Source organism: Urocitellus parryii, chromosome 1 (genome assembly GCF_045843805.1).
Source record: "Urocitellus parryii isolate mUroPar1 chromosome 1, mUroPar1.hap1, whole genome shotgun sequence".
NCBI lineage: Eukaryota > Metazoa > Chordata > Mammalia > Rodentia > Sciuridae > Urocitellus > Urocitellus parryii.
Genome location: NC_135531.1, coordinates 88,053,524 through 88,081,390, shown reverse-complemented (window position 1 = coordinate 88,081,390; position 27,867 = coordinate 88,053,524). Strand labels below are relative to the sequence as shown.

Below are 27,867 nucleotides of genomic sequence, written 5' to 3'. Positions count from 1 at the left end.
TCCCAAAGTAGGCTATGTGATGAGAGAAGGTTGTTTTTCATCTTTTATATATGTTTGATAGAACTGGAAATTAGAAAGTAGATACAACAGAATGCTTCCTTTCTGGAGCGGCTAAATTGGAGTAGGGCAAGACTAGAGGAAGGGAAGCAATCATTGATCAGCAGGAGATGATGAGCACCCAAATTAGAGCAAAGGCAGGAGGGATGGAGGAACCTGGAGAGATTGAAGAGCTATTTAGGATACAAAATCAATATTGAGTTACTAATTAGATATGAAGGCTGGAGGCAAAGAGGAATAAAGATGACTCTCCCAACACAGATCTGGGCATCTCTGCGATGCTATCACCAGATAAGGAATAGGAGGAAGAATAACTCTGAAGTCAAAGTGATGAGTTTACTTTGGACATGTTGCATTTGAAACCCTGGGGCATAAATGTGGGGTGGGACTCTGGGAAAAGGGTCTAGCCTTGGAGAGTTGTTTTATACTGAATCATACTGATGTAAAAGCCAAAATGTTATTCTTATGAATGGTGACCATAAGTATATTTGAGAAAATTGCCATCGTCATATTTGGATTGTGTGGCCAAGGCTTTACTCCTGTCAACTGGTAACATGATGCTCTGTCACTTCAGAGGGAACAAAGGGATATTGCTTCTGAAATTACAACAGTAAAGTTCAAATCACAGCATAAAGCAAATGTCCCATCACTTATGTTGTGATAGTTCCTGTTTTTCCTGATTAATTTTAATATTTTTTTCCCTAAGAAAGCAGTAAACCTCTTGTAGCTAAGGAACTCTCTTCTACTTTTCTGCCTTTGATCTGTCTTCACTCATCATCAAATGCCCCACCACAGTTTTCCTACAAACACAGGCTCTGGGACAAGGTAGACCTGTATATGAGTCGCAGCTCTGCTGCTAGCTAGCTGCATGGCTTTGAATGAGTTGTTCCACTTCTGTCTCCTCAGTTTCCTCTTCTGCAACATAATTTCATGGTTGAACTATAAAATTGCTGCAGTTCGGTGTAAAGAAACAGCAATTTCATATGACTCTACATAATACCTTGCATTGTTATACTGCAGATGAGATACTGTGTTTCAAGTACCTTGAGAATGCTCAGTACATTTTTCAATAACTATTATATGACTAACTCCCACTACAATTATATTTCAGTTAACTCTTTAAATGGTAATTTCTTTTAAAGGTACAAATATCAAGAAAATGCATAAATATCAAGGAAAAATAACATGAAAATTTTAAAGCAAAAAAAACAATATCTGATTGTAGGATCTGTGAAATATGAAATATTTTCCAGAAGTATGTTGCGAGAGACTTTTTGTTTAAGCTTAGATTATGAATCAAGTCACAATTACAAAGGCAAAATCAAAATGATTTAATAGTTTTCATTTTGATCATATGAGGTCAATGAAATATGCACAGAAAATTCTTCAGTCTTATAAATTACTATCTGAAACAAAACATGAAATTTCTGTTCTGTTTTTATTCAGCCAGTGTAATGAATGATGATTTTTATTATACAAACTACAGTAAAATTTCAATTGTCTGGAGATCAATTATCAACCAACTTCAACTAGAAGACAAACCAAAAGCCTTCAAGTTGTTTTTAAAAAATGTGCAATTAAAGTAGATAACACAAAGTTCATGCATAAAATCTCTTGTACTTTTGTTCTTATATTTCCATAATAAACCTTTTTTAAAATAAATAAAGGGTGTCTGGGATTGTGGCTCAGTGGTGGGGCGCTTGCCTAGAATATGTGAGGCACTGTGTTTGATCCTCAGCACCACATAAAAATAAATAAATAACATAAAGGTATTTTGTCCATCTACAATTTTAAAAAAAAACATAAATAAATAAATAAAGGGAGAAGGGCAGAAAGTACTAATAGATATATTTATGTACACTCCTAAAGTGCATCACCTTCAGGTCACTATTTTGCTTTCTGAAAGGAAGAGAATAGCCTCTAAGATACCCAGGCTTTGCCTCAGCACCAAGGGGGTAATACTAACAGCTGTTTGAAGTCTTATAATATTAACATTTTTGTCTGAAACTTCTACCCTAAAAAAGGGATGTTGAGATAATATAAAAATGCATAGCAACTGCATTTCTTGTCTCTCTTGACACTGCTAGTTATATCAGTAGTGTAGCAGTGTAATTATTTCTTAGAAACTCATACTATGACATTGTATTGGAATCAGTAAGTTAAACTGTTTTCAAAGAAACCTTGTCCTTTACTCCTACACAACCTATTTATTGCAATTTTATATATTGTTGTGACAAGTAAGATGATCTGATTTCTCAAGCTGTCCAGCAAACTTAGGTGCCACTGAGAATCTGCTATGAAAACAAGGGAAGAGAGAGATCCAAAATCACAACATATTGTAAGAAGGAACCATTAAAGCAAACTTGATGGGCCATACTCAGCTCACAACGTGTTTTGTTTGGGTTGCTAACCCTTAAGTATCAGGTGATTCACATGTTTAAAAATTGATTTCAAGTTTCTGTTGAAGAATTGAAGATCTGGCAACAGCAAGTCTACATTCCTAAAAGGCATTAGTTCTTGAAAGTTTAGATTTACTGTAGTGTATGTACTACTGCGTTTGACACACACACCCTTCTCCACTTTTAGAGAGGGCATTTCAGTATCCATAGTTCCCAGCCCTCCCTGTTGTCTCTCCAACACAGAGACCCAGTGTTGTTTGCTCTTTATCTTTGTGTTTTAAAAAATAATCTAAGAAGAAATTGAACAAAATATTTGTTACATCTGAGTCTCCACAGGAAGTCAGACCTAGAAGATAGAATGGTTTGTAAAGAAAGGGAGCAAGTGTGGGTTTTTGTTTTTGGGGTTTTTGTTTTGTTTTGTTTTGTTTTTTTATGGAGGAGAAGAACATTTCATGTGTAAAATGTAAACAAAGTGCACTCTGTCAAAATAATATAATATATAATATAATAAAGCACCTTTGCTATTTTAGGTGTTTGGATTTAGTAAAAAAGCCCTTTATAGATCTTAGCTCAGCTTTTTATAGCAGAATGAAATCATAATCAAGTAAGGTTTGACTAGATTTAACAAATGCAACTTTAAAAAGATTTTTAAAAAGAATATAAAACTTCCAAGATCTAATTCTATTCAGATGTTAAAATAAGAAAAGTTTTCAAGGTATAAGCTGGAAACTTATAGTTTATAAGCTGGAAATTCCTAATAGTTTACAATTTTTTGAGCCACAAAGTGTTAACTTGACATGAATTAACCCACTGTAAAGTAGTAAACTTCTGCAAACTGTTACTTTACTTCTATGGAACTCTTGTCTTTTCTACAAAACCAAATAAATGAGACTGTGCTTTATCCAGGTTAATAAAATTCTTAATATGCAGAATAGTTGCAAATATTATGTAAATCTTATAAAAGCAATTAAAACACACAATACCATGCTTCATTACATCTGAACTGTAGCTTATGTTCATGGATATGATAATATACAGAGTGACATAATTGAAAATATTTTTCAGTTGATAAACCCTTCATTATGAGTGGATAGTAGCCTTATAAATCCTCTAATCTCATGAGTTGTAATTCTGTCTCTAGAGAGGTTTACTCTGTTTGACATCTAATAAAATGTGCTCTTGAAATTAGCTACATTGCACTTTGCTAGTTCTCTGTGGTATAACTTGCTGCTTTTACAGGGTTCATATTAAAAAGAGATCATCACCTCAAATTTAGTAGATTCTGTAAGAAGCATCAATAAATTGAAAGGACTCAAATAGAAGCTTTAGGGGATACAATTTTAATTTAAAATCTTCCATTTCTTAATGTCTGAACAGTGCATCCAAGTAATATATATAAAGTGCACAAATAATTTTAAAGCACATAGTGGATATTATATGCTGCATGCATATCTTAAAATATGAAATGTAATATCTAGTAGACAGAGAAATAAATTTTCTGTTATTGTCTAGTTGGCACAGTTTGTTTTTGACAAAAGCATAAAATTTCAGAGAACTAAATGTTTATATTCTGCTTTTTAACTTTCAAAGCTATTACCACCAAGGGTAAATCAGATTTCTTAAGCTAATAATAGTTTGTTTATAACCATATATATATAAATATTTATGATATTACTGATTTGGGGGAACTGTCAATCATAGTCTGTTTTCTTGAAGAAATCTCCCTCTGGACCTAAAAAATAGTTGGCTGAATTTAATGACTATTACTTATATGTTGAGTAGGTGATGGAAAAAGTAATGGAAGCACAATGCAATTTCATCAAGATTGTCTATAATTAAACCAAATCTAACCAAAATTGCTTTTTCCTAATATATTATTTACTTGTTTGTTTTCAAATATCTTAAAATAAAAATATTTATTTTACATAAAGTATTGGTTAAATCAGAAAAAGTGTTTCAAATATGTTATGAAGGAACAATTCATATTGTAGGAACTATTGAATACAGTTGAGAATATTTAAGAATATATGGAGAATTTTGAAGCATCTAGGATTTAATTTTAAATATTATTTTATTTGATGATAAAATGTTCCAGTTTAGAAAATAGTAAAACACATATAGTTACATAAAATTTAATTTTTAAAAATCATCCATTCAGGGGCTGGGGTTGTGGTACAGTGGTAGAGTGCTTGCCTAGCATGTGTGAGACACTGGGTTCGATCCTCAGCACCATATAAATATCAGTAAACAAAATAAGGCATTGTGTCTATCTACAACTAAAAAGAAAAAAAATTAAGTCATCCATTCAGGCTCATGCCTCTAATTCCAGCAGCTCAGGCAGGAGGATTGCAAGTTCAAAGCCAGCCTCAGCAACTTAGTAAGGCCCTGTCTCAAAATAAAAAATAAAAAGGCTAGGGATATGGCTTAGTGGTTAAGCACCCCCAGATTTAATCCCTTGGTATCAAAGAAAGAAAGAGGAAAAAAAAAAAAAAACAGGACAAGTGAGCTTGTTGGCCCACAAAACTTCTGCAAGAGTCAGCTTCCAAAAGGCAATGGAAATGCTATAAACACCAGATGATGTGGTCAAAAATTTTTAGGTGACTGGACATTGAGAAAAAGCTTCCAACTCAAGAGAAAGATGAGATGGGAAAATAAGCAACAGAAAAATAAGGCAAAGAGGAAACAGTGGCAAAGCAGATGGCAAAGAAAACATTAAAAGCTATTAATGTTATTATCAAAGATAAAAAGAAATTCCATCCTCAAAGAATAAGAATAGGCTGCTATGAAAGAAAGAGAGACATGAGTGTCCAGATAGAAAGGGCCCACAAAATTCCAGGCTCCAGATATGAAAGTAGTTCTGTTTGAAAGCGCATCATAACATTCCAGGTTGTCAATGATGAAATGCAAATTCTAAAAGTTGCCTAAGAAAGAAGAAGGATCCATGCTATGGATCAGAAATAATAATGACCCAACTCTCTTTAAAACATCATGGCCAGCTAGAAGACAATGGAACAGTGACTTCCAACTGAGGAGAAATGGTTTTCAACCTGAAATTCTATACACTGTCCAACTATTAAATCTGAGAATAAAATAAATATGATTTTAGACCTTTAAGGACTTAAATTTTATCTCCCACTATCCCTTTAGAAGATATGTTTCATCACTAAAGTGAATAAGCCACAATAAAGGGAAGACATGGTATCCATGAAGAACTAAAAGAGGGTATCTTAGGATTTCTATTCCCTTGACACTGATAGCCTCAGTTTGTCCAAAAGCAAGAGGATGTAGAGCTTCAGAAAGGAGGGGATAGAGAAAGGAGGGTGTGGTTTGCTAATGGGACCCAGAGGTTAATTTATGTATTGGGGTTTGAGAGAAGATGTTGATGGAGATTTTGTAAGAACATTTAAAATATACTGATAGACACCAAAAAGTAAACAAATAAGTTATGAGGTAAATATAAATTCCAAATAAAATAAGTTATGAGATAAACATAAACTCCAAATTGCATGCACAAGGTTGGTTATGGTATACTTCTAGACTCTAAAGGGCTTTGAATCCATAAAAATAAAAATAAAAAAAAAGCCTACAAAGTTCCAGGAAAATAAATCACTATAGAATAATGAAGACATATCTTGATAGAGGTATTGATCCTAAGAAAAAAGGAAGAGCCATATGGCTTCCAGACATTTAAAAGCAAGACACACAATAAGGGGAAAATATCAGGTCAGACTTAAGCTTCTGAATAACAAAACTGGGGTACCTATTTATAAAGCTGTGAAGGTAAAAATAAGTATGAACCCCCAATTTAATATTTAGCCATGTTGTTTCTTAAGCAGAAGGGTCACGGTCAAACACATAAGAACTTAGGGAATATAAGACGAATCTTTCTTAAAAAAAAAAATCTCTTAATTTAAAGATGTCATCTAGCTATGCAAGCTAATTCTAAAATTTGCCTAAGGAAAAAAAAATCATGGAGAAACTTGTGGTAAGCATTTATCCACTTACTAGAGAACCAGAGCAAAACAACCAGGAGAATTGTGGTTACCTATCTGACAGTTTTAAAACAATAATAAAATAGCTAACAAATGTGAAAGGTGGAAGGAGTAATGTCTGCCAGTTTCCTCATCTTTCCTGCAGGCAAGTCAATAAATTTTTTAGATGACTCCATAATATTAAAGGTTTCCTGAATTTTTTTCTTAATTAATGTATATTTTTAAAGTAATTCTCTCATAATGAAGAAACATTAACTGAAATTCTATGATTCTTTTTTTGTAATTTGGCTTCTTTGCTATGGTTAAATTCAAGTAAAAACAAATTAAATACTTTAAAAGCATATGTGATTACATATGAGATTTCTGAAATCATTTGTTAATTTTTGGTTCTTTTACATATGCAGAAGATACTGGGAAAACACTTATGTGTTAGTGAAGTTATTTCTGAACAGTGGAATTTGGGACAACTTTAAATATTTTGTGCTTTTATTTATCTCTAATAATTTAATTTTTATAATAAGTTGCACCATTTTTATTAAATCAATGGAGTAATCGTTTGGAAAAATTTAAATGACATCATGGGGAATCAAATTATTATTTTAATTTGGCTGCTAAAAACATGAGTACGTATATTTCAGTAATATCTACCAACAAAACAAATTCTTATTATCTGAGCCATATTTGTATTTTCTAAGGCTGTGACTTTCAGGTGGTCATTATTGAGAATCTTTTGGGGGGGGTTATATTATTGTAGGAAATAACTGAGTTGTCATAGAAACAATTTTCTACATTAGTCAAGATTCTTTGGTTGCAAGTAACAGAAGCCCCAAGAGTATACTTAAAATAAAAATACAACAAAGAAAAAATATATAATAGAAGAAAATGGGATAACTCCAAAAATCAAAATAAAAGCCAAATAAAGTAGGTCTTTGAAAAGATAAAAATGAAAACTCTGGATTAATAGGAAGACTAATGACAGTCACTTTAGGGAACTTCTTCCAGGAGGGAGTGGCTTCTGCTCTTCTTCTTAAGTCATTTGAATCAGGATTCAGATATCTACACCTGAGAATGATTTATTGGGTTTGGGACATATGCCAACTTCCAGCCTCAAGCAGGTAGAGACCTTCATTACAATCCCCAAACTGTATCCCAAGGAAAGGAAAATTGAGGGTTTGTTTCCAGAAAGCGGGAACGAATGCCAGGCAGATAAAAACTACCACTGTCCCTCATCTTCGCCTAACTTTAAACTCAAAATAAAGTAAGTTTCTCTTCTACTCAGTATGCCACTAGAGGAATTAGCTGATTTAGTTTCTTTATCAGATCTATTCCTTCATTCGTTTCAAAGTAATTACAGGCTGCTTCTTCCCTGTCTCATGACACTGATTATTAGCTAAAGCTAATTCATCAGCTGGATATAGGTGAAACACCTTTAGCTATCTTTCAGGAAAAGCCTAGTAAATTATTTGTCATTCTCCAACCCAAGAAATGTTCTCCCTGTAAGTAAAAGTTTATTAGATACCGTGAGAGGTCTTTGGGTTCAGCCATTTTCTGTCCCAGCTATAATTAGAAAGCTAGACAAATTATACCAACTCCTAGGGAAAAAATCCACACACATACTCTTTTTAATAAATCCAATTTACTCTATTTGCTTGGTATTAGCAACTGTTAATGTTATGTCCAAATTCCCTTCCTTCCTGGTTGAAAAGAACTACATCACTATAGCCAGTACATACAAAATGGATAGTTAATTACTGGGCACAGAGGGCTATGTGATTCATCACTGCAATGTGGAAGTGAATGTTGCCAATTGTCAGCTTTTTCCAAACTACATAGCTTTGAATGGTTTATGTCGCAATCAATGGTGGCAAAGCTCCATAAAGAAAATGCTACCTAGATGTCAGGGACTCATTAAACCGATCAGTCTGTATTCCTTCATCAGTGATTTCTAAACCTGGCTGTGTATCAAAATCACTTGGTAACACTAAAAAAATAAAAAAATTTTAAAAAAAAAACAGCATCCATTCCCAAACCACTGAATCAAAATATTCTGGGTTGAGAGGGGCAGATTCAGGATTTTGTAAACCCTGAGGTTTATACAAGTTGAGGTCTCTAAGAAAAGGAATAACCATCTTGCTTTTATGGATTTCACAAAAATATGTTACCATGTGAACACATTTCTGGGACCCAAGCCCTTATAACATGTAACATAAAGATTCATGTAGTGATAAACACTAAAGCTCAGTATTCATTAGCGTCAAGGTATAACTGCAGGTTAGAGCTGAGGAATAAATATTTGTGTATCTATGTATGTGTATACACACACACACACACACACACACACACACACTTGGATGCATGATAAGCAGATTTGTGAGCAGGGACTCTCCCTCATGTAACAACTGTACTACTTCTTCTTTTGATCCTTTTCCACTTTCTATTCCTTTTATTCCCTCTTCCCTGTTTAAAAAAAAAATACATAATCCCTAGCCCTAATGGTGCTTCTTGCAAACCTCATTGCTGGATTTAGAGGTAAAAATAATTGCTGGACTTTCTGAAAGGTAGACAGGCTAATAGTAAACTGTTAGTGGAGGGGACTATTGATAAGAATTAATAGAAAAGAACAAAAATAAAAAGAATATAGAAAATTTAGTATTCTCTTTTATTCCAGATCTCCACTAAACCATAAAAACTCAAATTGAACTGGGTGTAGTGACACACACCTATAATTCCTCTACTTGGTAGACTGAGGCAGGAGAATGGCAAGTTTGACACCATCCTGGTAGTTGAGTGAGATTCTGTCTGAAAATAAACATTTCTAAAGGGTTAGGAATATTAAAAGCTCAGTGGTAGAGCACTTGAATAGCATATTTGAACTAGCATGCTTGAAGCTATGGGTTCTGTCCCCAATACTGGGGAAACAAACAAACAACAACTAAAAGTAAACCCTCAAATTGAAATGCTTTGTACTTCATGTTTTTATTTCCTTTGCCTTTCTTCTGGCAGAAATGCCCATAAGCAAAAATTATTGCATCCATCTAAGCTAATCCACACTCCAGACAACAGCCCCAGAATCACAACTGCTCTGGGTACTACAAGGGAGAAATAATTGAGCTATATTTTTGTGTTTAGTTTTTGTTCGTAAATAACTTTATACTTTTTTCATATGATTTGAGATGTTGGATTTTGGTGTCATTAAATGTGTGTGTCTTGAAGAACACAGGATTGAAAGAAATGTCAAGTTCTTTGTTATACTTTAGTAAAATTAAGGGACTTGTCCAGTTGTAACATTTAAAAGCTGCTTTTACTTTGTAAAAAAAAAAAAAAAAAGTCTAATGTAGGAAAATTTATGTATTATCTATAATCTCCCCCCAATTTACAGTCCTAACAGTACTGACATACTAAAGCTACTCAGTAAGTATTAGTAAGTATTTTCAGAATAAAAGAATGAGTGTGAACTCTAGAGAATTAATAAGACCCCTTTATGAGCTTGGAAAAGTGTTAAAAATTGTAATACCTAAGATATACATACTTAAATAAACATAGTATATTGAGTACTAACAAATAAAGGCTTTATTTATACAAATGATGACTCAGAGAGGGCTAGGGATATAGCTCAATTGGTAGAGTGATTGCCTTGCATGCACAAGGCCATGGGTTCAATCCCCAGCACCACAAAAATAAAAAAAAAAGAAATGATGACTAAGAAATGAATAAAGGTGGTCTTTGCCCCTCTCAATGAGGTTTATATCCAGTAGAAGAACCCAGTATATTTCTACCAATGCAAGGAATCTTAAGACACAAAAGGACGTTAAGAGCATCTATGTAAAATCCTCTATAATAAGTTTATTTTAAATCTGAACACCAAGAAAAGAATTCATTTCTTTTTGAAATTATCTTTTTAGTTGGAGATGAACACATACTTTTATTTTATTTATTTATTTATTTTATGTGGTGCTGAGGATCAAACCCAGTGCCTCATACACGCTAGGCAAGCACTCTACCACTGAGTCACAACCCAGGCCCCAAAATTCTTTTAAGATTTTTGACACCACTCATTTCAGAAATACCATTGTGCTACCTTTAAACTCTCTTCAGAATTCAGCCCTTTTCTCTCCATCTCCATTATGCAACCCTTGGCCAATCCACTATCATTTTTTTTTTTTTAAAGAGAGGGTGAGAGAGGAGAGAGAGTGAGAGAGAGAATTTTTAATATTTATTTTTTAGTTCTCGGCGGACACAACATCTTTGTTGGTATGTGGTGCTGAGGCTCGAACCCGGGCCGCACGCATGCCAGGCAAGCGCGCTACCGCTTGAGCCACATCCCCAGGCCCCACTATCATTTTTTGCATGAGTAATTGCAATGACCTCTTTGTCTCCTTGCTTCTATGTTTGCCTTCTTATAGTCTGTTGGCAACCCAGAAGCCAGAGCCAGTCCTTTGAAAATTTATGTTAAATCATATCATTCCTCTGCCCCATATTTTCCAGCAGATTCCTAGTTTATTTTGAATCAGAGTCAATACTCCAAGATTATTTTTTCATCCTCTTTCCCACTATCTCCCTTATCTCACCACAACTACTCTCTATGATTCTAGAGCAAAACAGTAATCTTCCCACCTCATAATCTTGGTGCCCAAATGTTCCTCCTCTTCCTCTGATTTCTTCTGCTTCTCTCGGAATACTTTTTCATTATCTATTGGTCAACCCAACAACACATGCATTTATACCAACTTTTGTGCCTCCTAAGTGGTGATCACTGAAATCACATCCTACTGTAGGGCACATGGGGTCAGTCAAATTTTTGTATCTAATACTCTCTTAGATCCAGAAAATTCAGTTCAGAAAGGTAGAAAAGGCAGGTGTATGACAGAAATAGTAATGCACTTTTCTGTATCTATGAACTAACATATTTAAACTTAGAATTCACTTCTTATAAAGCAAGGAAATCTAATACAACGTCAGGATCTTGAAAGGGATGCATAATTCTTTGATAAGTAATATATGTATTTATGCAGGCTGGAATAAAAAAGAGTCATTGAACCAGTGACTCTAGGTTCTCTGCTAATGTTAGAGTGGTAAAGATTTTTTTCTTTCTCATCTTGAATTCTAAAATTTAATAAGAGGATCGTCAGGGGAACCCAACATTCCACTCAAAGGATTGTTTACCACCAAACACAGCACCACTGAAAACCAGAGCAGTAGATCAGATTCCTATAAATGCAGGTTAGTTGTGAATACACACCCCTTGTTTGTTAACATTTTTGGAAGTCACATCTATGCAAATGTTTTTTATATACCAAATAAGACTTGTATCTTTCTGCTTGTAGAATAAAAAATAAATAGGAAAGGATAAAAGGGAAAAATGCTTATTCTTGCACTGATACATTAAAAGACCTTTTAAAAAAATTCTTTGCTTGAACTTATTTTCACCAACTTGTTTATCTCAAAGGAAGGAAAGCAGATGCAACCTATAAATAATTCTTGCATTTCCGTTTCAGGGTGTACAGGGCAGGAGAGACTCTTCCCAGAAAGGTCAAGGGCCACAGCCAGCTTGCTCCCTTTGTGAGTCAGACAATACTTATGTGTTGCCATTCTGAACTCAGTAAGCGGAGTTATGTAAAATGAATGGCCTAACATTCAGCATCTTGGAAATGCTAGCACAATTCAGAGTTTTCAGACTTTAATGTTGGAAAGTCATTTTTTATTATATTCATTTTCCACTTAATTTTCAGAGGTTCAGAGTTTCTAAATAAAGCCTACTTCACAATCTTTGAAATTTTCACAAATAACTGAACATTTGAAAAGTTTTCTATACCCTTTTTCTTTTTCCCAAATTTACTTTCCCACTTTAAGTTTCATATCTCTGAAGATAGACTGTTTATTTTACTGGAATTTTCCTTCAAATTACATGGGAAATTATCTATTATTTAGAAAGCTATTCTTTGCCATAGTCAAAACAATCCAAAAATTATGTCCCTTTTCTACTTTATTAATTTAACTTACTTGATATCTACTAAGTACTTCAAGGGTTAGAGACCTATGTTAGAACTTTCCAAAGAAGTAAGACACCTACATTGGTTCCCAGAGAAATGAAAATTATAACCTTCTACACACCCCTAGGACAGCTCTACTCAGATACACATTAGTAAGCATTGACAAGAATGTGGAGACACTAGGATGCTCACACATACTGGTAGGAATATAAAGTGGTATGGCAACTTTGGACAACATTTTGGCAGTTAAACACAATTTCTAGTGACCTAGAAATTCCACTTCTATGTACTTACCCAAGTGAGATAAAAACAGATGCCCACATAGAGATATGTAGTCTAATATCTACAGCTGCATTGTTCATTATAGCCCCAATGTGGAGAACAAATACATAACACTACCAATACACATAGCAATGTGGATGTATCTCACCAACATAATGAATAGCTAAAAATCCAGAGGACTGTTTGTGTCTGGGTCTTTTGTATAAGTTAAAAAAAAAAAAAAAGCAAGATTGCTAATCTGTGTGATTAAAAGTTAGCTTAATGACTCTCTTTACTGGGGGGACTAATAGTGATATAAGTGGGGATGTCAGGGGTGTTGGTCATGTTATTTCTCAAACTGGATAGTGTTACACAGCTATTTTAAGTTGCACCCTTGTGACATATACAACTTTATACTGTATGTTATACTTCCAGAAAATTAATTAAAACTGAAAAATGGGTGCCACTTGATTTTCAAGACTCAGAGGTCCTCCTAGATAAAGCACACTCCACATTTGCCTCTCCAGGGACTTAGCAATCTAGTGAGGAAGAAAGACGTGTTGATGTAACAAACTCTGATAAGTGCCGATTTAGAAAATAAATGCAATGAAGTAAAGGAAGTGTGGTCAGTGTCTGGCTTACTACATGTAATAGGAAGAATATAATAATGTATAGAAGTGGAAGGGACATAAGTTAGAAGAAATAGATTAAAGAGTATTAGATTATGAATGAGTAATGAGAGGTCAAATTGTTTTCAAGTATCAGAACTCACGAGGTATTTATATCCATAGAAGTGAACCTCTTTGTGTTTTGTTGACTGACTTTGCCTGAGTTGTAGGTTATTCTGTTCCAGTGGTTCTCAGCCCTTAGCTGCACATCAGGATCCCAGAAGCTTTAATAGCTACTCCTGATTTAGAATCTCCAGGGGTGAGACTTGGGCATCTGTACTGTGACTAGGAGCCTGTGATTCTCCTGAACATCTAGGGTGAGCTATTGTCCCTGTGGGGTAGAGAGAGCCTTCACAGGGACCACCAATACAAAAACAAATGTCTCTGAAAGTGTCATTTCTTTGTTTTTGAAGCTTCTATGACTTCTACAAAGAAGAGCCCTTTTCATATTTATCTCTTTGTAACTATGCCAAGAAATTTCTTTGCAAATGGCTTTTATCCAAGTATTAACATGAAAGATGTTGATCCCACTGTTAAATTTTAACCCTATTTCTTTTAAGCAGTAGGGCATTTCTTCTGATTTTATTACAGATACCTAGATCCATAGCGGAAGATAGAACTAGAAAGGACAAAATAGCACACACAGGTCACTTGTTAATGCACTTATATGACTACTCTTCCTCCTATCAGGGAAAAATGTATTTTTAGTCTTTTATATATTTATATATCAGATCTTTCATTGTAAAAATAATACCCATTTTCACCTATAAAATGTTGGTTGCTTACTTGATTCATTCACTTGTTATCTATTATTTGTTTATCCAAACTTTCTGTAACTCTTTTATTTGAAATAATTTTAAAATTACAGAAAAGGTGCTGAATCATAGAGTTCATGGACACTCTTCACCCATATACCTCTACATAAGTGTATTACAATTAGCAAAAAACATGAAATTAACAATGAAACACTAAGATTAATTAAGCTGCAAATCTTATTTAAATTTTACTAGTTTTTTCTTAATGTCTTTTCTGTTCCAGGATCTAATCCAAAAACCCACAATGTGTTTAGTTTTCATGTCAATTTGGTCTCCTCAAATTTGTGACCAGTTGCTGCTGCTGCTGCTGCTGCTGCTGCTCCTCCTCCTCTTCCTCCCCCTTCTCCTTCTCCTCTTCCTCCTCCTCCTCCTCCTCCTCCTCTTTCTCCTCCTCTTCTTCCTTCTCTTCCTCCTCCTCCTCCTCTTTTTTTAATTTCATTATCTTGACCCTCTTGATGAGTACTGGTGAGATATTTGTTGAATGTTTCTTACTTTGGGTTTGTGTTTTCTTATTCGTAAATTATTAGTTCATTTTGGCAGGAATGCTACAGAATGATCAGAAAATACATGATCTTTATATGTGTTATTTACCAGTGATGTTAACCTTGATCATTTGATTAAGGTGCTATCTGCTGTCTGCTGGGTCTGTCCACTGTAAAGTTAAAGTTTTTTCCCTTTCAGTGATGAATACCTTTGGCATTATTTCAGTGTTCTGTTCTTCCTCCAACTTTCACCAACTGCTTTTACTATCCCTTAGTGGATCTTGCATGTAGGATTTATTACTGCAGTCTTTGCCTGATTGTGCTTTTATATTTCCCACATTCCTCCTTGCTTATTAATTGAAGCTCTTCTGTGAGGAAAAACTGTGCCTTTTTGCCTATTTACTGATATCAGTATGGACTTTGAGGTATTTATTTTATTACCTAACATCCAATACTGTCATTATTTATTTTAATATACAAATTGATCCACCTTTGGCCATTGGCATCTCTAATTGGATCCTGTATCCTTTGGAAATGCCCCCATTCTTTATTAAACGCTTCTTTTTCTGACATCATAAGATGTTCCAGACTCATCTTATGTTTTCCATGGCTCAGTCCTAGAATCAGCTATTTCTCTAAGAAGCACTGATTTCTTTTATTGGAGAATAGTATTTAAAAACTAAAATCTGAGTACTCCTAGAATGCTATTGCTCCTAATCCCTTTCAGCAAAAAGAGCTAAGAAGTATATTAGTATGTTTACTAAACCACACTTACCCATCCCATCTACCATATTATATGTGTACGTATATGTGTGTGTGTGTGTGTACATACTGAAAACCATGATTTCATTTCAATACTATAATTCTGAAATACCACAAAGTTCATTGTAAATCTCTTGCATTTTTTTATTTGTAACTTCTTTCTCTAACAATGAAAAGACTGGTTATATATAAAGTAGTTACCAAATTGCTAACTCATACTCCTGTGAGAAGTAGATTTATCAATTAGAGTACAATGTTTGTTCATAGTTCTTTTTAGTTTTCATCTTACAACATTCAGTCAAAATGATGTTTTTCAAACCAACTCAAATTAATTCTTAACCCCTATTCTCTTCAGTGTAGTTGTATTATTAATCTGCGTTATGCTGCTCATTTTCAATACAATTGGATTTATTTGTTACTGTTTCTATTCTCTTTGGTTTCCCTTACATTGGGAAGTATATAAAGCATTACTAGGTTCGGAGAGTTAAAGCTATATAAAAGAGAGATTTTCAGAAGTCTTTGCTTCCTTTTTTCCTCTCCTTTTCTAACATCCTTTTTAGTTAAATAAACCTCCATAGTTTCTGGTTTATCCTTTCCATATTACTTTTGCACAAATGAACAGGTTCGTATGTATTTTATTATATTTCCTTCAATCTTATTTTAAGGATGGTAGCACACCATATGAAATTTTTTTGAATTTTGCTTTTTCCACTTAATGATTTGGAAATCATTCCAAATTAATTCTTAATGGTATTCCTTGTTTATTTTTTATGGACTCATAGTATTAAATTGATGGGTATGGCACAGTTCATTCAACTACTTTGTAAAGGCGTTTAAGCTATTTCTATTATTTTGCAATTAAAATCTATGCTCTTACAGATATACTCATATTTATGTAATTTTGTATTATTAGAGCTATGTTTTAAAAGTATGTTCCCAGAAGCAGAATTTCTTGGTCAATTTAAGTGCATGTGTGCTTGAATCTTTCAGTAACTCTGTCACCTGTATGCCTATGGAAATGACTGTCAATGGGTTAATGTACATCTTGATCAGCATACAAGTTACTGAACTACAGTTGTTAATTTGTAATTTTTAAAACTTTATTTGTGCTTAGCACATAAAAATATGTTAACATTGCATTGGAATTAGGGATTAACCTTGCATAATATGTCCCTTTTCAAGATCAATAAATATCATTGTAGTGTGTAAACAGCCCCTCATGAAGGTAGTAATCCTACATTACATTTAACACCCTATCAGCCTAAGTGGAGTCTGCAAGTTCAGAATCATTGATAGAGAGTAGGAAGTTCAAACAGTGACCATAATGACTGACTATAATACTGTCATTTGCCCAGAATGTTTTTAATTTTTAAAACTCTTTCAAATCTTTTCATTTTATATCAACTGCACCACTAGTATGGTTTTGGAAAACAGCAAATAAATCATAACATTTATATAGTAAAAAGCCCTTTCATGTATTTTCTTTTCTTTTTTTTTTAAAGGGAGAGAGAGAGAGAAAGATTTAATATTTATTTTTAGTTTTCGGTGGACACAGCATCTTTATTTTGTGGTGCTGAGGATTGGACCCAGTGCCCCTCGCATGCCAGGCCAGCACGCTGCGGCTTGAGCCACATCCCCAGCCCTCATGTATTTTCTCACTTGAACTTCAGATTAACCCTGTTAAATACGCATGACATAATGTCAACATTACCATTACTAGTTAAGAAAGCTGAGACTCAGAAAAGTTAAAAGTTACATGACTCCCACCCTGAGGTTAGACATCTCCTAAGTAATGTGGCTAAACTTGAACTTGAGATTGCACCACACTACAGGTTTCACAGCTAGTTCATGAACAGTGAGAACATTTCCAAAGGAACCATACATTCAGGGTGTGATAAATTACTTAGTATATATTTTAAATAAAAGATTCTGTTGGGCCTCTCATATAGTCATAGAGTAAATATCTGTTGCCTGAAACCTATATTTAAGTCCTGAATAGAAATAAAAAGAAATACATTCTGAGCATATGCAGGCTCCACTGTCATTCTGGGCAAAGCTAAGTGACAGAGTAAGCGCTGGCTTTGGAGCCAAATAATCTGTTTGTATTGTATTTCTGCCACTTTATTAGAACTGGGCATTACTTTTCTCATCTTTAAAATGGGTACTGTTCTGCAGGACTGTCAGAGATAATTAAGAATAGTTTCCTCAGGGATATCCTCTTTGATTGCCACCGGTCTCTCCATCTGAATGTTATTCTTCTGTAGTAGCCTATTTCCTTTAGAGCACTTGTCACAATTTAGGGTTATATTTACTTTGATGTTTATTTGTTTCACATTCTCTTTTCTACTAGAATATAAGCTTCATGACATTAAGGACTCTGTATTTTTTTTGCTACTCTGTAACCCTTGAGGCTACTCCAGTATCATTAATCACTGAATAAATATTTCTGTAGTGAATCTCGCCACTCCCTTGGACTTGTTTTTACTTGGGCCATATAGAATGACCTGCAACTCCCTTGTCCTTTCTCATCTCTCTACCCTTTCTTTGCACATGTTATTCCCTTTGCCCAAAATACTTATCCTTGTTTCCTTCCCCCCCCCCCCCGCCCCGGAGAATTCTTTTTGTCCTTCAAGACCTAGCTTAACTCTTCTGTAAGAGCTTCTTTATGATATCCCTCCTCCCCTGAAGAATGAGAAGCTACAGTCAGTGGCATATTCAATTAATATTTTTAAGAATCTACTTTATTCCAGGCATGTACTCAATGCTAGGCATTCAGCAGGGAATAGGAGCAGTCACGCTAATATGGGAAGAGGACCATAGAAATGTAAAAACAGTAACATTTCCAGTTTTAGTAAATGATAGGGTGAGTAGGTTTGAGAAGCTGACCTTTGATTTGATAAATGAAAGGTGAGAAGGAATTAGGAATAGGAAGAATAGTATAATATTGTATCCTATTTACTGGACTGTTCCCCTTTTCTACCCACCTCCACTAACCAAACCCCCTACTCAACCAGTCTCTGAGTTCAATGAATCTCAGTATCCACAGTAACCAGCACAGGCTCAGTGTGTCATCACACCACATTTCCACTGCTGGAAGTGCAATCTATTAGAACTGCCAGGTGCTTGCTTGGCCCTGTAATTCTGATTTAGTACATCTGATATGCAACCAGGTGTGAGTGCTGGTTCCCAACTTAAAATTCACTTCCCCACTTACTGTCTTAAGACTTTAGGAAAGTTATTCGATCTCTCTGTGACTCAGTTTCCTGATCTTTAAAGTAGAGATAGCAGTAAGACTTCATAGAGTTACTGTGAGATTTAAAGCAGACAATGCACCTAAAATTCTTAGCTCAGGGCTTGGCATAGGGAAAGTGGTCAATAAATTGTTGGCAGAAATGCTTAAGAACTCATGAGGTGTTTATTGAATAAATGAGTTGAGGGACAATAAAGTTTAATTTTAACTTCAGTAAATAGAACTAGGTCAAAACAAAACCTGAATATCCTGATTCATCTCATTTGTTATATACTTTAATTTGGACAAGAAAGAAAACACAAAGGAAAACAAAACACCAGTGATCTTTTTCCCTGGAGTGTGTACTAGTGACCCTTCATTTGCTTATAAAGCAGCCTCTGAAAGCTTCTCGTAGCATTTGATTTTTTTTCCTGGATAGTTCAAGCTTTCGTGTACTAGTCTTAAACCTCGATAAAAACAACTGTAAACAATCTACCATCACCGGGCTGTCCTGTAACATGTGCTTTGTCATCTTTTAAAAATCACAGTTTTAGGGGCTGGAGTTGTGGCTCCAGTAGAGCACTTGCCTAGCATGTGGGTAAGGCCATGAGTTCAATCCTCAGCACCACATAAAAATAAATAAAATAAAATAAAGGTATTATGTCCAACTACAACTAAAAAAAAGAGATTTTAAAAAAAAAAATCACAGTTTTAGCATTTTGTACTGAAAGATATTTCTTTTATATATCTCCTACTTCATTCATCATAGGAGATCCTCAGGATATCATACCAGTGACAGTTACAACAATACCAGTGACAGTTACAACAAGAGTGGCAATTTTTTTAAGTCAGAGACACCAGTGAGATTAACCTAGGAAATTGCTCCTACTACACAAAAATAGTATTCAAACCATTTTACCAAACATTTAGTGGTTGGCAAATTTCAGTACCCTGCTCCCTATATGGAAAGCTTTAAATACCAAAACAGCATGTACAAAGATGAAAACAGTAACCAACTGGTGGCATGCGGAACTTAGAATGATTTCTCTTTGGTATTTTTACTATAAGACACTGAGATCATGATTGTTGTTTTTATAAACATTAAATATCTGGCTACTTGGGGTACTTTCATATTGGAATGCAATGGACATTTGTTTTCTAGTAAGCATAAAAGTTACTGGCCAGGTGTTGTGGCACAGGCTTATAATCCCCACTGGCTAAGGCTCGGAGATAGTGAGTTCAAAGCCAGCCTCAGCAATTTAGTGAGGCATTAAGCAACTCAGTGAGACCCTGTCTCTAAATAAAATAGAAAATAGGGCTGAGGATGTGTCTCAGTGGTCAAGGTCCCCTATGTTTAATTTCCAGTACCCAAATAAATAAATATTAGTTAGGTATTAGCAAAGAGATTTTGCCAAGTGATCTTTTCTGTGAGTTGTTTTTATTTACATGAGTAATGCATTTTGCTTTTATCAATCTGGCCAACACACTTCATAAAATATTATCCACCTTTAATGTTGCAGAAATCAACTCATGCTATGTAAGGAAATAATTAGCAACCATTTCTCTTTCCTTTTTAATAGTTGTGGCTTTGTTTTCATGGTTTGCATTCTCAGACCAGTGCATTGTGAACTTATTTTACCTGGAGGTATTGGAATCTGTTTTATGTTTCACAAATGTAGAGATGAGCACAATGATCAAATCAGAAGTCTCTAAAAAAGAGCTTCATTTCCTGATTGGTGGCTCTGGGTTATGGAGCTTTGCAGGGATAAGTAGTTCATATTGGAGATTATGGGATAAGTGTCTGCACTTTAGCAATGGCACAGTGCTGAACAGTCAAGAACACCGGATATACTGTCATAGTTTTCAGATGGCAGGCTTCATTTTAAATGTTAATAGAAGGAAGATTTCTGATATGGTGAGAAAATTTGGCATAACAAATGCATTCACTTTATTGCACTCTAGCATGGCACCAATTACATTCAACTATATATATGATGTACTCTTAATTCCTAACAGTCTCAAAAAGGACTAATGTGAAAAATATTATATACTTGTACATTTTGCAGGTCATGAACAGATGGAAAAAATTATGCTGATAAGTAAAGAAATTCACATGCAGTATGACACACCTTAAAATGGTGTTTGCATGAGTTTTTCTTTTAAAAAATTGTTAAGGTTACCTGGGACAAAATGTAGTTAGTACTTGAGGGTTTTGTAATGCAATATCTGTAATTCACTTTAATTTATTCCTTCTGCAAATATGGATATTTGAAAGTAGAGGTAACCTTGTAATGAGTAAAACTGATAAAAGGTTTTGTCCAATGAAAGGGAAATTATGGAATGATTATTCACTTTGCAAAAGGGTTTGTCATAGGGCAATCCTTCCTAAAGCATTTCAAATTTAATTTAGTTTATAAAATATTCATTTACACACAACATTTCAGGAACAAATTTAGTGAGGAAATGAAAGAAATAGTCATAAAAAGATAGAGATACCTTACATTCCTAATAATAATGCTTTCTTTGTCTTTGTCTCTCTTTGCAGCACTAATAGCTATTGGGCGATATAGCATGACAATAGAGACTGTGGACGTTGGATGGTGCAAAGAAATTACAGATCAAGGAGCCACCCTGATTGCACAGAGCAGCAAATCTCTGAGATATTTGGGGCTGATGAGATGTGATAAAGTAAGAGTCATCTATCAAATTGTTTGTTTTCTACATCTCAGTGTAGTGAATAGCTCAATATCATATTATCTTTCTTTTCCCTGTGTCTTTACCTGTGTATTTAATAGTAAGAATATATGTATATATGTGTGTGTGTGCATATGATTGATAATTAATTTTGTGCTTAAGCATAATGAAAAAAGCAATCACAAACAAAACACAGTTACCTTAGATTTTGACATTCTATTCACAAGCCCAAAGGCCAAAATTTAAAAGATTGCAAAGCAAACTACAATTTGCAGGGTCTAATAGTAAAATTCTATTCTGGGTTCAAATTTTCCTGCAACAGTAAGGTAGAAAGAACAGTGCCACATTGGTTTTTTTTATAAGTATATAACTTCATTGCTCAACATCTCTGTATTCTGGCTGTCTGGAGGCAAGAAAAGGATCAGTGAGGGGGTGTGTAGGAGTTTGTCTCCCCACACATCGGATGCCACTCCCTTCAGGTGATTAGAAATGGGCCCAGAGGCTCTGCTGAAGGCCTATGGTGCTGGCCAGGGTTGTGATTGTGAATTTGAAAAATGGTGCCACTTTTAACACATGACACTTTGAGAAAAAAGATAATAAAAATTTGTATTGAACACCACGCACTAAACAGATGTTTTCCCCTTACAACTTACATGTTTTCCCTGTTACAAATCTAAGAAATAATTATTTGCATTGTCAAGATGAGAAAATGTAGGCACAGAAACATTAGGCTCTGGCCAAAAGCTATTCAACCAAGTTCTTCGAGGTTTGTGTCCATTGCTTTCAGCAGACGAGGGGGGATCTCCAGCTACTTACTTGGAAAAGGTTCACTTCAGATATTTGCTAAGAAAGTATCTGGCATCTTATACCAATATATATGTGTGTGCTGTTTGTGCAATGATAATTAGGGACAAATTCAGCAAAAGAATGTGAAAGTAAATACACATGCCTCTCAAAAAGCATATATTTTCTAAATGTAGAAAATTTGGGGCAAAAAAAATGGACCAAATGGACCTTATCCCTTATATACTTTGTCATTTTTGCACAATTATAATTGACTTCAGTTTTTCTCCAAATATTTTTAAATCCCAACTTATCCTAGACATTTGCCAGTTATGTTTAACAGATTTAAATATATATATTTTCTCAGTCATCCTGAAAGCAACTTATTTTGTAACTTAGCAACAAAGTGAGACCCAGGGGTTGCAGGTCTCCCTCAGATCTCACTACTAACTAATCTAACGCTGCTACTAACCCTGTCACTTTAAAATCACTTTTTTCAAAATAACCTAAGGGATCTACAATAGGCAGAGTGCTGTAAAAACAGAAAACTGTGACAGTAAAACTCCTCTACCTTCTAACCAGAAGGAAAGCTGCATGAGTGCTGTCAAACCAAAGACACTAAAATGTAAGCATTCAAATGTATTTAGGCATTCAGAGCCATTCTCAGAAATCACCAATTACCATGTTTCTAGCCCATTCTTTTTTTTTTTTTTTTTTTTTTTTTTTTTTTAACTAGGGATTGAACCCAGGGGCACTTAACCACTGAGCCACATCCCCAGTCCTTTTTATTTTTTATTTGAAACAAGGTCTCACTGATTTGCTTTGGGCCTCACTAAGTTGCTGAGGCTTAGCCCATCGTCTTTAGATTTGTTAGCTCCACCTCCAGAGGTGAATCATAGAAGTTATGTGTTTTGGTTAGAACAGGAGAAGATCATACCAGACATATTTTCTGACCAACATTTTGCTGACTTCAAGTTAAGGAATTCAAGTCCTTTATTTGTCCCAAATGAAAATTAGTTCAAAATGAGGTAGAGAGGTTGCTCCAGTTATTAGTATCCCTAAGCATTATAGCACACTCCTTAGGCAGCCACTGAATCCTTTCCCAACCAGAGAGTTACTCTGCCAGTCCATTGGCTCTAACACAATGCTGTCTGGCCATAGCCTGCTGCAGCACAGCCCAGCCCAAGGAGATACTGGGCCCGGCTTGCTGTCTGGCTTTCTGAGACTCTAGTCAGCTCAGAGCCAAACACACAGGGTTCTGTGAGAACAGAAGACATTTCTAAACCACACACAAAATTCAAGTAAAGCCTTGCACAGAAAGGCCTACTTCTTGGTTTAGTTGGATGGAAACCTAGACTAAAGCAGCTTTTCTGCTTTCTCTTAAATTATCAGAGAGATTCAAAGAAAGATTTGAGTAGAGAAGAAAAGACATTAGTAGTGAGAGTATGTTCTCTGGAGCCATAGTTCAGGTTCAAATCTGGATTCTGCAATTATTAGTCATGTAATCTTGGGCAAAACTTGTTTCCTTAGTTGTAAAATGAGGATGATTCTAGTACCTGTTTTGTAATCATGAGCATTGAAATGAGTTAACATATTTAAAAATCATTTAGAACACCGTTTATTATACATAAAATACCTTATATTACTGATTATTCTTATCATTAATGTCATCCTATCAACCTGTGCTATAATTTTTGAATTTCCAAGTGAGAAAAAATTATATTACCTGCTATCCCATTTTGACTGGAAATTGAAAATAAGGGAAGAAAGTAGATTAATAGCACTTTCTGCATAATTTACAAAAAAAAACTCATACCTCCATGGGATGCTGTGAATTGGGGTTCAGGTTTATAGCTATCTATTAAGGAACAGAAATGAAAAAAGATCTGCAGTGCTAGAAATCAGTGAGTTAAACTTAAAACTGTTTATGTAGGTAGGGAAAGAGAAAGTAACAAGAAAAATAAAGGCAAAAATAAGAATAGTAGCAAAAAATAGAGGAAAGCAAGTATTAGGGCATGGGGGAAGATCCACTGCCTCAATCTGTGATCATTTGTGCCACTGAAGAACAAAATTAATATGGGCCTATCCTGTGCCTTAACTAGATATGCTAACCAGTAATAAAATCATTTGTTTGCATTCTCCTCCCCTTTCTACATACCTGCTAGAGCCTTCCAAGGAGCAAGATACCTCAATATCTACACAATTAACCCCCAATCAAGAATATTGACAATGAGATCCCTGCATTGGAGAGAGATGGGCTTGTGAAGTCTTTGTGTCCATGTGCTCATGTTCTGTTATCTTGAGAAATACTGAAGTCTAGTTGCACTTTTTTTTTTCCACAAGCAATAAGTTTCCTTTGGGACCACTTACATATAATTCAAAGGTTATACTTTACCAAACCAGTGCTTTCTTCCTCACTCCAGCTTTTGAGGAATTGCAAGAATACTAAAATGTCTTTTCTGTATTGTAGAAAAAAATGTTTTTCCTCTCTCCCTCCCTGCCCTTAGGTAAGCAGAGAACAGAAACACAAACTTATTCTTTGCTAAAAACAATAACATGTACTTGGATTATCAAACAATGTCTAAGCTAAATTGCAGTAAATTTGATGGCAACATTGCTGATTCCCAGGGAGGAATCCTCCAGCCATTAATTCAACAAATTCAGCATTCCCCATGAAGTTGTAAAGTTAGGAAGTGCATTAAGAAGATCCTGTTTGAGTAGCTTTTCCGATTGCTGGATGGATAAGCATGTTAGAGGTTTTGAAGCTGACGCCACATAATCTCCTAAACTTTAATGCATTGTAAGGACTAAGAGAAGAAAACACTGTGTGAGACTGCTTTGATGAATTGGGGTGAGCTTATATTCTTAAAGACTGTTCAAAGGCTTATTTGACCTTGGGAATTAGAGTTGACCTGAAATCACCTATCAACTTAACTCACATTTATTTAGTGATTTAGTTAAAAAAAAAAATCTTGTATACATCAGTGGGACTCTCTAATAAGAGCAATGTGTGTGTACTCTGATTTTCACAATTATAGACAGTGACTCCGGTCATAGAAATTGTTTTTATGACTTCAATGAATTCTAGACTTGCTACAGATCTGTTTCTTCTAATAATATGGTATTTTCCTCTTTTCTTACAAGGCAGCTTGGATGAAGAACAAAACTGAAAAAGATAAAAAAAAAATTCATGGGAAAGCTGTAGGGCAAATGGAAATGCAGTGTTCAAGGTTAATGAAAAATGTTTGGGGTAACAAGGTTGGTGGAACGGGAGGGAGCACAGTGGCATGGCATTGGCTGAGAAACCAGACCTCGCCAGAGGCAACCTGGCTGATTTGGGAACCTCTGCAGTGTGTGTTAATACTGAAGTTTGGAGACACAGGGCCTGAATTATGAGCAGTGAATAACATCATAAACGTAGCAGTTCTCAAATGCCAAACCCTTGTGAAAAGCAGTTGGATGAAGAAATGCTGGAGCTTTTAAAAGCTCCCTTTCACTTTCTTTCTTTCTTTTTAACTTCATGCAGAACTAATTTTATACACTGTTCATTTGATTTGAAAATGCCAGCGTCTGGGGTATCATTAAAGAGCATTATTGAGGGAGTCACTCTTGCTTAACATGCTTAGTTCTTATGTCCCTCCAAGTTATAGATGAGAAGGAGAAAAGTGTGCCTTGATTTACCCAAGGCAGTTCCTGTGCCTTTGCTCTAAATGGGTAGCTGCCCTGCTGCCAGGAGCTCTTCTCCTTGGCCAGTAGAGGCGCCTGGAGGGCCGTGGGGCCTCTTGACTTAAGGAATAGACATAAATAGATTGTGAAAGTTCCACCCCAATGTCCTATGACCAAAGCCTCTTGGAATTTCTTTGATTTCTAGTTGACATAAATTAGAATTACACAGGCGTGAAGAGTAGACCCAGAAAAGATCAGAGAGGCTGCTGGGGGAGGAGAGTCGCCTCTGTGTGATCCTATTGATTATCCAGCTGCCTTCAGGCCAGGGGCCTCTGTGGAGACTGACTATTATTGATCCACACTGTGAAAATAATCGAATTAATTCATTTCTCATCAAATTGCCACTGCTGAGACCTTCCTCCTCACCTGCCCCAGTTCCTAAAGTTCTTAGTTGAGGAGAGAGAAGGGTGATTTCTTTTAACAAATGTTGTTTGTTATATTCTTCAGAACATAAGAAATATTGTTTTTTTGCAGGGAGTTCCTCATTTAAATGGTAGATTTTATTTAACAAAATTAATGAGGAGCTAATACGGAAAGCAAGTAATAGAAACCAGCCAGCTTTCCTCAAGCCAGGAGTCTGCTTTACAACCTTGTGAGATCAAGGGCCAAGTTTTGTGTGCCCAATTGAACATAAAAATATTCAGGAAAATTTGACCACTGCATTTTTCAGGAAGTAATTATGGTAAGAGAAAGCCTCAACAACTTAAATATTTCTGTGGAGATTGAATTTTTATCAGCTTGTTTAGGAATCATGAGCAGGAAAGCCCTATGGGGAAAATAATACAGTACTCTGTAACTAATATACAGAACCAACTGGAAAAATCAGTTTAAGGGAAGAATAATTTGTGGGTCACTGTGTCCAGAACTGTTTTGGTAGCAATTCAGCCATGAAACAGAGTGTATACCTGCAGGGATTCCTCTCTTCCCTGCTACATATGCACAGCTGTTTTCAGATTGCCCTTAGCCAAAATTTAAGATTCAAAATTAATGCCATATCAAATAAAATAAAGTGAAAAAAAAAAAACAAAAGAAAACGTTCTGTCCTAATAACACAGGAGTGGTCTGACTATATTAGATCATGCAGTCCTCTGTCACAAGCAACGTAACCATCACCCAAACAGCCCATCATGCTGAGTGCTCCCAAAGAAAGGGGTGATGAAAAATGGTGAGAGTGTAGCTGGGGCTCTAAAATCTGAACTTAAGTCCTTCACTTGAAGCATCAGTATCTTGTTCCTTTTGCTGATAAAACAGTTTCTCCAGGTGATTTTCACATAGGAGCACTTTAAAACACTGTTTTACAACCCTCTCCTGATTATTGCTGGTAATTGAAACAGGGAAAAACACATCAGCTGAAATTCAGAGCTTACCTCTCAACCTCATTTTAGTCAAGCGCTCCCATCTCCTCTTCTTCCAACCCTATTCACTTGAACTGATAAGTGGAATTGAATGTACTCCCAGCATTTAAATATTAAACCAAGAAATGCTGGCACAGAGCTTTATGGAAGAGGTTAAATTGGCAAACACCAATGTCAGATTGTCAGTTTTCAAATTCTACCTCTTGTCACTTCACTCTCTATAAGATCTTAATCTTTAAAAGCCTCAGTTTCATCTGAGAGTCAACTGAAAAATGGGGATGCTAATAACATTTATGCCAGAGAGTTATTACAAGATTAAATAAATTTTCCAATAAAGAACTTAGCCCAAAGTCAGACACATTGTAAACACTCAATAAAAGTTAACTTTTATTACCATTATTATTGTTATTATTATTTTGTATACATACCTTCCATGGAATCATTTGTCTAATATATGAACAGCCACCTATCCTTAGCAGAGTCATAATATTCTAGCCATTAATACCAATTTACATTAAGATCTTAGAAAGAAAAACTAGCCTCCTGAAACTCAGGCAGCAATTCTTAAAAAATAATAGATTTTTTAAAAAAAGACTTGCCATGTCAAATGACCAGTGTCCAGGCTAAGACCTGATTTGTTTGTTTCTTCAGGAA

General features: G+C 35.1%; 1 protein-coding gene across 1 annotated transcript in view; it reads left to right on the top strand.

The window, feature by feature from the left end:
- Fbxl17 (F-box and leucine rich repeat protein 17) overlaps positions 1-27,867 on the top strand; it is a 516,653-nt gene that overhangs the window by 474,858 nt on the left and 13,928 nt on the right. Inside the window, exon 8 of the mRNA XM_026391318.2 lies at positions 21,201-21,343. Within this exon, the coding sequence (XP_026247103.1) occupies positions 21,201-21,343 (143 nt within the window). The remainder of the gene's footprint in view (positions 1-21,200; positions 21,344-27,867) is intronic.